The sequence below is a fragment of the Entamoeba nuttalli genome (assembly GCF_000257125.1).
Source record: "Entamoeba nuttalli P19 unplaced genomic scaffold asmbl_3446, whole genome shotgun sequence".
Lineage (NCBI taxonomy): Eukaryota > Evosea > Mastigamoebida > Endamoebidae > Entamoeba > Entamoeba nuttalli.
The window spans coordinates 14,405-23,846 of record NW_008576091.1 but is presented as its reverse complement, the minus strand read 5'-3'; the positions used below and the strand labels follow the sequence as shown (position 1 = coordinate 23,846).

The window sequence follows — 9,442 nt, the reverse complement described above, 5'->3', positions numbered from 1 at the left end:
TTCTTTATCAAAATTATTAAATATATTCTTTTTCAATTTATTCTGTTGATTTATTTTCTATTGAATTTAGTTTTATTTCATTCATTATTTTATAAGTGTTTATTGTTTCTTTGTTTGTTATTTATATTTCATTTACTATGTTTTACTATGTTTTGAATATTTATAAACTATTTATTTAAGTGGTAATTTTCTCTATTTGTGTTATATTATTATTTTTCTATTGCTATGTTTTGTTGTTAATTCTATTTCTTTTGTTATGTTTATTTCTTATTATTTCTTATATTCATGTTGTTTTTTATCTTCTTCTTGAAATAGATGTATTCTGTTATATTCGCTTTTTATATTATTTATTTTCTTTTGATTTCTTTTGATTTGTGTATTCTTTGTTTTTCTTATTTCAATATATTTTTTTATGTTTGACTTATTCGATTTTTGTTTTCTTTATCTTCTTCTTTTCATGTATTTGATTTCTTATTCATAGTGTATTATCTTCTATGTTTTCTTCTTATTATTTATTTGATTTATTTGATCTTTATAACTTTTGTCTTTTTATATCTTCATTTGTCTTTCATTTTTTCTGTTATGTGTTTTCTTGTTTTGCTTATGTATGTAGATAATGAACATTTCTACTCTTGTTCAGTTGTTATGTCTTATCCTTAGTGTTTTATTTTTCATTATATGTTTTTCAAATATATAGAGTATTTAAATGTTATTAATATTTCATTTATTCTTCATGTGTTATATTGTTGTTTCTTCTTTGAATTAATTGCAATAAAATATTTGTGTTTATATTCAAATATATTCTTATTCATCAGTTTGTGCTTCATATCGTTTCTCTAATCCAAAATATTCTTCTTCTAATTTCCTTACTTCAAACACTCTCTTGATTATTTCCCCAATTTCAATCTCTTCTTCATATGAAGATGTCTCCCCTTCTAAACTGATGATTTCTCGTCTTTCTTCTCCTCGTTTTCTTGTAATCCTTCCACTGATTTCTTCTCCACCTCTCTTCATTTCTCTGATTTGCTCTTTGATTATCCCTTTGACTACCTTTATCATTTTCTCTATCTTTTCTTCTTCCTTTTCCATTCCTTTTTTCCTTTCCTCTCTCTTTTCTTTCTTCTCTTTCTTTCTATTCATTTTGTTTTTTTATTTGTTCCTTCTAGAACTTTCATCCTTTATTTATTCACAAAATCTCCTTTTCTTTCATTCCTGACTTATTCGGCTGTACAATCTTTAATTGCACACTAGTGACGTCAGGAAGATTAACTCATTTCACATTCCCTTATGTCTTATGACTATAAGATTGTGTCTTATGAAATATTCTTCTGTCTTACTCTTCTATCTTTCCTTTATTTTATTATTTCTTATTCTTCTTTTTGTCTTTTCTTGTCTGGTTTCTTTTATTAATGTAAATTACTGTTTAAGAATTCAAGAATAATTCTTCTGTCCTATTTGAAATAAGAATTATGATAAGTAATTTTATTTATTTTCAGGCTAGTGGAGTAGGTGAATTTTTACTTAACTCAGTCAAGGGTTATGAATGATTAACATATCATTTAAGGAATTTTGGCTTTTTAGGAAAAAAAAGGTTGTGTATTTTGATGAGGCAAACAAAATAATTACTTAGAAGTGTTTTGAATTTCTATTTTATTTTCATATTATTTTTTTTTGTTAAACTAAACCTAAAATAATATTCCTTTGAAATACATACTTCCTTGTTACAAAACATTCTTTTTTATTTCCTTAAAAATTATTTTTTAGGTGGTATTTCTTTTTGTTAGTTTTTTAATGAAAGTATCATTTTTTTGTCTTAAATATGAAAACCTTTCACAAAGGTATTAGTTATTTGTAGGTATTACAAAAAATTGTATTTAATAATAACCTGGGTTTTTCTTGCTCTTTTTAAACAGACTATTTTATATCAGCTTAACAATAAACAGAAGAAGATTTGATAATGAACAAAATTTTGAAACTTATTAAGATGTGACTCTTCACAATTAAAGTTACGCCAAAAAATGGTTGTTATCATTAAAATATTCCTGTTGAAATAAAAAGAATAAAAGAAAAATATAAATATTGATAATAACTATTTTTTTTCTGTTTAAAACCATAAAAAAATAACAAATATAGAGATAATGATAATAGGATTAATTTACAGAAAGGAAGTATGGATAAAAATATTCTTGTTTAAGAAAAGCCTTTATGCTTTCTGAAGTGTATTGACTTTTTGTTATTTGTCTTTTTGTAGGAGTGAACTGAAAAGGATAGAACTTTAAGACTTTTTTCTTCCATGTTAAAGTTTAAATGCCTCATGCTTGACCATGATGATACTTCAGTTGATTCAACCCCTAACATCCATTATCCTTGTTATCTAGAATTTATGAAAACAAGACCAAATGACCATATACTAACATACCAAGAATGGTTTAAAATGTTATGGTATAAAGGTTTATTTACTTATTACCGTGAAGACCTTCATCTTTCTGAAGATGAAATTCAACAACAAGTGAATAGTTCAAGACAATATACTTTAACACATGAGCCAGCACATTTCTTTCCTGGTTTTATTGAAATGTTAAAAGAATTTAGAAGGTTAGGAGGGATTATTGGAGTAGTATCATTTTCAGATGAACAAAATATATTAAGACATTATCGTTCTGAAACAAATGGAGAATTTGTTCCTGATATTGTCTATGGATGGAATAAAGAAGCACCTGAGAAATGTAAGCCATATGCATTTCCTGTTCTTGATGTTCTTGAGAAATACCATTTAGAAAAAAAAGATATTTTAGTGGTTGATGATTTACTTCCAGGTTTAGAAATGGCAAAAAATGCTGGAGTTAAAAAGGCTGGTGCATTATATGGAAAGGGACATGAATTTCTTAGAGAAGAAATGGAAGAACATTGTGATTTTTTATGTGAAACTGTAACTGATTTAAAGAACCTTATTATTGAATCTAAGAAAGAAGAATAAATTAATTTTCATATTCTTTTAATTCATATGTTGGAGTATTTTCAATTATCCATTTTTGAGTTAATTCATCTTTAATTTGAGGTAAAATTTTTGATCTTATAGAAGCATTAAACTTATTTAACCATATCTTTTCGTCTTTTGTTAATAATGAAATATCTATTAATCGACTACAATAAGGAACTAATGTAAATGGTTCAAATTTTAAATGGTTTTGATCTTCTTCAACAACCACAACAACATTTTCAATTCTTATTCCAAATTCATTTTCAATATAAATTCCTGGTTCAATACTTGTTGTCATACCAACTTGAAATGGAAAATCATTATTGAAATGAGGCGGGCATTCGTGAACAAGTAAATAATATCCAACTCCATGCCCTGTTCCATGTCGATAATTCCATTGAGGATTTCCTGCAATAATTGGGTCTCGTGCAAAATGATCTAAATCTCTTATTTTAGTATCTTTTGTAAAGGTTTTATTATGAAGATCAATATGTCCTTGTAAAACTCTAGTATAACATTCTTTAACTTTGGAATCAGGTTCTCCATAATGAACAGTTCTTGTTACATCAGTAGTACATCCTTCTTTATATTGGGAACCAATATCACATAATAATGATTTATTCCAATCAATAATACTACTCTTTTCTTTTGTTGGGCTGTAGTGAATTATAGCAGCATTAGCACCAGTAGCAATTATTGACTCAAAACTTGGACCATTATACAATTGATAATTCTTACTTCTTACTTCTTCTAGTAATTCACAGGCATCCCATTCAGTCATTTGAGTACCCTTTTTACTTTCCATTGTTGCAAAAAATTTGCAAAGAGCAATACTATCAATTATATGAAGTTGTTTCATATTTTCAATTTCTTTAGGTGAACGAATAGACTTTGTTATTTGAATAAAGTCCAATTTTTGTATTAATTCTGCACCTTCTTCATAGTCATAGATACGGTCTAATAATTCAAGATTAGTAAACGGCTCAGAGTAATAAATAGTTGGTCCAAACATAAATTTTTCTAATAACTGAAAGAAACTATTATAAGGTAATACAGTTACACCCGCTTCTTTTAATTGTTTAAATTCTTGAATTTCTTTTGTCTCAAGTTCATTTCCAGTAAACAAGAAAGATCCATTAGGATTTAAGATAGCATATGCATATGCTACAGGTGAAAAAGAAATATCAGTTCCTCTAATATTAAATAACCAAGCAATATCATCTAATGCTGTTAATATTAAAGTACCTAAATGATATTCATTTCTAACTAATTCTAATTTTTCTTTAACTGTTAAACCAGAAGCAGTAAATTCTTCTACTTTTGCCAATACTAATTCTTGTTGTTGAAGTTCATTAAAAATATCAAACTCTAACAACTTATTATTATCATTATCAAACATCTGACCAAGCATTGGAAAAGAAGTAATCAATGGATTAAAACCAACAAGAAATTCATTTCCATCATTTAAAATAAATTGAGTCGGTGTGATTGTACCTAAATCACTTTGTCTCATTAATGTCCATTCTTTTGGTAATTCCTTTTCAGCTTGAATATAATATCGAGCATCTGTCCATAAAGCAGCTACATCATGACTAACAACAATTGTCGCATTTGATCCAGTAAATCCACATAACCATTCAATGTGTTTATAATATGGATGAACATATTCAGTCATATGAGGATCAGATAATTTAGAAAAATAATGAGTAATTCCTTTTTCTTTCATTTTCTCTCTAAAACATAAAAGTCTTTCGTGAAACACTTCCATTGCCATCGAACGCTGAAATATATTTTAGTTTTAAATTAAACTTCATGAAAAAATTAATTTACAAAAAATTGATAAATTAAAAAATAATTATTTTTAACTAATTAAAAAATCAATCAAATTTAGTTTGTATTCTCTTATTCGTTCGAATGATATTTGTTATTTGTTTAGCTATTAATGAATTTTTCTTGACAAATTGCAAAATCCAATTCCAATACAACTTAACAATGATGTCTTTGTTTTTTCATCCCATTGAGCTTGAAAGGTAACTCCTGTTAATGCTTTAATAGTTCTCAAACATTCTACTGCTTGTGCTGTTAAATCACCACACCTTAATTTACTTACATCTTCAGAACATAATGTCATTAAAATAAATAACCAAGGTTGATGCATAGAATCAATACATCCTCCTGTTTCAATCTCTCTTAATAACCCACAAGCTACTTTCTGACCAATATCTTCTGGGACATTACCAGCTTCACCAAATAATTCAGTTGAAATAATATTACCATTTGTTGTACTGGCAGTTAATATAACACCATATCCAGGAGAAGTACCAGCTTCTTTACCTTTCCAATGATCTGTAGTAATATATACATCTTGAAGGTATTGACTTAAAATACCTTTTGAAGCTTCTCCCATACGATTACTCATTTGAGGTGATGTTTTTGTTGAATATGCAACACCACGAATAGAACGTACTAGTCCTTGTTCTGTTAAATTAATTGGATTTAATTGTTTGATAATTGAAGAATTAATAAGAACTTCACCATCTCCAACAGGAGGAGCACCTCGTTTAATGACTTTAACATTAAGCATATCTTCTTCTATCCCAAACTTTTGGATTAAAGGAATTGTTGTTGATCGAATAAGATCAATTGAAAGGTCATCATTTCCATTAGTAATCCCATTTAATGTAATTGTTGTACTTCCTTTACCAAAAGGAAGAATAAGTAATAATGGAACAACGTAATAACCTAATGACCTTCCATTATTACATGTATGTTGAAAATTACCACCATTCACAATCCCTGGTTTATATAAAATTGAAGTACCATCTTTACCTATGTCAATCTGTGCTCCACTAGTTACTTCAGATACTAATTTTAAAAAATCTACTTCATAATCTCTTATCCCTGGGTTACTATCTTGTTCACGAATAGAAGTAATCCTAATAGTTTGACCAAGTAAAGTAGATAAAACAATACGATAACGGAATGCTTTTGCACCTTTTAATTCAATTGCCATTGATATAAAATAAGTAAAAAGGGTTTTATTTCTTATTTTTAAAAATTTTAATTTTGTGATATTTTTTTTTTGTTATTAATAAAAATAAAAAGAAAAAAAGAAAAAGAAAAAAAATTTAAAAAGATCTTTAAAATCATAGTGTTAATATGCTTTTTGTAGTTTTCTTTATATTATTCTTCATTGGAACAATAGCAAATGAAAGTGATTATCAAATAAATGATGAATTAGATGATTTTGAGGATATTGAATTTGAATTAATGGACGTGTCAGATGACATTGAAGATGATAACGAATATGAAGAAGAAGAGGAGTTTGATTTAGGAAATGATGCAAAGTCAGCTGAAGCACTTGTTGTAGATGTAGAAAGAACACTTGCAAAAATGTCTTCATTCCCATATTCAGATGAATTTATGTAACCGACAAAGTGGTAATATTTTTCATTCATTTTGTGGTTTTCTTTCTTTGAAGGACAAAAAAGTAACACAAGAGAACTTAGAAAATATTAACTTCAAAATTAGTAAGATAAATGAGTATTAATCTTGTTAATAATATCAAAATTAATAATAAATAATAAACTATCTTTTGATATCCAACACTCTCATTTCTTTCTAAATAACTTTGTGCATTAATTGGTTTTATAAACAAAAATTTTTTATAATATCTTTATAACTGTAAGTATATTATTTTTTCTTTAATAATAAAGAAATAAATAACAAACAAATAACTAAAATATATGAAAATACAAAGACATAATACAATTTCTATATAATCACCTGGAATAATATAACAAATTAAATTTAATACATTTATAATAATTTCTAAACGAATAAATGGGTTAATTTCATTACAATAATCAACTGGACTAATAGACTGTGATTTAAACTCTTCTCCAGATATCACAAAATGATAATTAATTCCGAGATTAATTGCATTAAGAATAAAAGCTGTTACTATAAATATGATATGATAGAAATCTTCCATTCAAATTGTAATTATCTTTTTAAGTTCATATCAAGAACTTGATCTTAAAATTTTATTCTATATTTTCATATTATTCACAAAGCTGTTTAATTCATTAATTTTTTCTTCAAGTGATAGAAATTAGTATCTTTCATATTTTTGTTTCTTCCTTTTGTTTTTTTGTTCAGTTATACGCTACGTCATCAACAGGGTTTTTTAGAAGTTTTAAAAATTTTTATTGGTAAAAGCAATACTAAAAAGAAAAAAGCAAAAATTTGAAAAAACTGAGAATTGATAATTTAAATAGCTATTTGAAAATGGCAAAATCTTTTGATGCCTCAAATTTACCTTCATTACCATTCACTAATAGCGCAACACATTTAGGTAAAGGATTAATTAACCCATTAGTTAAACAAGTACCACAACAATTACCAAAACTTACATTATTAGATAATTCAGTAAATAAAATAAGACCTGGTATTTTACCTTCATCAGGAGGAAATACACAACATGCATTACCATCATTATTTAATGAAATTCATACATCAATTCCTGTTCAGAAACCTAAAGGAAGGAAAAAAACAAATTTTTCAGAAGAGGAAGAAGTTCCTACAGAGTCACATTATGTTTTACGTTCAAGAAGTGAAAGAAAAATCCCGACATTATCAATAGAAGAAGAAGAAGATTCAGATTATGATCTTGAATTTGAGAAAAAGAAAAAGAAAGAAAATGTATTTGAAAATGGTATTATAGATAACCCTTCAGCTTCTAAAGTCTTTGAAAAGATTTTAGCTATCAAACAAGAAGATGGAAAACAATTAATTTGTGTTAAATGGAAAGGGTTGAGTTATCTCCATATAGAATGGATATCAGAAGAACAATTTTTATTAATAGGAGGAAATGTGAGTGGAAATAAACAAAAAATAAAACGATTTTTACAAAAGAAAAATAATGATGAAGAAAAGGATATTTTCCCAATAGAAAATACAGAAATTGAACGAATTATTTCTGCAAATACCGAACGAACAAGATATTTAGTTAAATGGCAAAAGTTACCATATACAGAATGTACATGGGAAAATGTTAATGATATTTCTGATAAAGAAAAAATAAATGAATTTGAAAAACGTTCTAAATGTTCAATTGTTGCACCATTACCAAAACGTGTTTGGCAAAAGAAAGTTGAGTCACCAAATTATAAACATGGAAATACATTAAGATCATATCAATTAGAAGGGCATAATTGGTTAGTATTTAATTGGTGTAGAGGGAAAGGATGTATTCTTGCAGATGAAATGGGGTTAGGTAAAACAGTTCAAGTAGTATCATTTTTAGAGCATTTATATTCATTCCAAAAATTACAAGGTCCATTCCTTATTGTAGTACCATTATCTATGATTGAGCATTGGCACCGTGAAATATTAGAATGGACTGATATGAATGTAGTTATTTATCATGGATCAAAAGGTAATCGTCAGTTAGTTAAATACTATGAATGGTATTATAAAGATTTTCAAGGAAAGTTAATACCTGGACATCTTAAATTTCATGTGTTACTTACAACTTATGAAATAGTTATTAGTGATTGGGAAGATTTATCAAAAATATCATGGTTAGTAACTGTTGTTGATGAAGCACATCGTTTAAAAAATAAGGACTCAAAACTATTAAAGGCTCTATGTAATATTCAAACAAATCATAAGGTTTTACTTACTGGAACACCAATTCAAAATAATCTTGGAGAATTATGGACATTATTAAATTATATTGAACCTAAGACATTCCCATCATTAGAAGAATTTGATCATGAATTTAATTCACTTGATAAAAGTGCAGAACAAGTAAATAAATTACAAGAGAGTATTAAACCATTTTTCTTAAGGAGAATGAAAAATGAAGTAGAAAAATCAATTCCTCCTAAAGAAGAAACAATTATTGAAGTTGAATTAACAATGGTTCAAAAACAATATTATCGTGCATTATATGAAAAAAATAGAGAATTTTTAAATAAAGGATGCGTTGGATCAAATGTTCCTAATTTACAAAATTTAATGATGCAACTTAGAAAAGTATGTAATCATCCTTATCTTATTCCTGGTGTTGAAGAAAAAGATACTGCACAATTTCCAGAGGGAAGTCCTGATTATTTTAATCAATTAATAAGGTCTTCAGGAAAATTAGTGTTATTAGATAAATTATTACCAAAGTTATATGCAGATCATCATAAAGTATTAATATTTAGTCAATTAAAGAAAGTATTAAATATTATTGAAAAGTATTTAAAATATAAAGGATATTTTTATGAACGATTGGATGGAAGTATTAAATCAGAAGACAGACAAAATGCTATTGATAGATTTATGAATCCAGAAATGAATAGATTTATATTTTTATTATGTACTAGAGCAGGTGGTTTTGGTATTAATTTAAGTGAAGCAGATACTGTTATTATTTTTGACTCTGACTGGAATCCACAGAATGACTTACAA

The 9,442-nt window shown here is 26.6% G+C and overlaps 7 protein-coding genes across 7 annotated transcripts in view; 3 read left to right on the top strand and 4 right to left on the bottom strand.

Moving 5' to 3' along the window:
• Positions 1–804: 804 nt before the first annotated feature.
• Positions 805–1,140, bottom strand: ENU1_068710 (hypothetical protein; the record flags this gene model as incomplete). Its single annotated transcript, XM_008858371.1, has 1 exon — positions 805–1,140. One exon carries the CDS (start codon positions 1,138–1,140, stop codon positions 805–807), a length of 336 nt encoding a protein of 111 aa, XP_008856593.1.
• A 1,153-nt stretch (positions 1,141–2,293) lies between these two features.
• On the top strand, positions 2,294–2,977 carry ENU1_068700 (haloacid dehalogenase family hydrolase domain containing protein; the record flags this gene model as incomplete). Its single annotated transcript, XM_008858370.1, has 1 exon — positions 2,294–2,977. One exon carries the CDS (start codon positions 2,294–2,296, stop codon positions 2,975–2,977), a length of 684 nt encoding a protein of 227 aa, XP_008856592.1.
• Position 2,978: 1 nt separating this feature from the next.
• Positions 2,979–4,748, bottom strand: ENU1_068690 (aminopeptidase, putative; the record flags this gene model as incomplete). The annotated part of the gene is made up of 1 exon (XM_008858369.1): positions 2,979–4,748. The coding sequence occupies one exon, from the start codon at positions 4,746–4,748 to the stop codon at positions 2,979–2,981; it is 1,770 nt and encodes a 589-aa protein (XP_008856591.1).
• A 171-nt stretch (positions 4,749–4,919) lies between these two features.
• Positions 4,920–5,993, bottom strand: ENU1_068680 (18S rRNA biogenesis protein RCL1 protein; the record flags this gene model as incomplete). The annotated part of the gene is made up of 1 exon (XM_008858368.1): positions 4,920–5,993. One exon carries the CDS (start codon positions 5,991–5,993, stop codon positions 4,920–4,922), a length of 1,074 nt encoding a protein of 357 aa, XP_008856590.1.
• Positions 5,994–6,139: 146 nt separating this feature from the next.
• ENU1_068670 (hypothetical protein) lies at positions 6,140–6,409 on the top strand (the record flags this gene model as incomplete). The annotated part of the gene is made up of 1 exon (XM_008858367.1): positions 6,140–6,409. One exon carries the CDS (start codon positions 6,140–6,142, stop codon positions 6,407–6,409), a length of 270 nt encoding a protein of 89 aa, XP_008856589.1.
• Positions 6,410–6,485: 76 nt separating this feature from the next.
• ENU1_068660 (hypothetical protein) lies at positions 6,486–6,974 on the bottom strand (the record flags this gene model as incomplete). The annotated part of the gene is made up of 2 exons (XM_008858366.1): positions 6,486–6,654; positions 6,712–6,974. The coding sequence occupies 2 exons, from the start codon at positions 6,972–6,974 to the stop codon at positions 6,486–6,488; spliced, it is 432 nt and encodes a 143-aa protein (XP_008856588.1).
• A 296-nt stretch (positions 6,975–7,270) lies between these two features.
• Positions 7,271–9,442, top strand: part of ENU1_068650 (chromodomain-helicase-DNA-binding protein, putative) — a gene marked incomplete at both ends in the record, with an annotated part of 2,238 nt that continues 66 nt past the window's right edge. Inside the window, one exon of the mRNA XM_008858365.1 lies at positions 7,271–9,442. This exon is cut by the window's right edge and continues 66 nt beyond it. Coding sequence (XP_008856587.1) covers positions 7,271–9,442 — 2,172 coding nt within the window.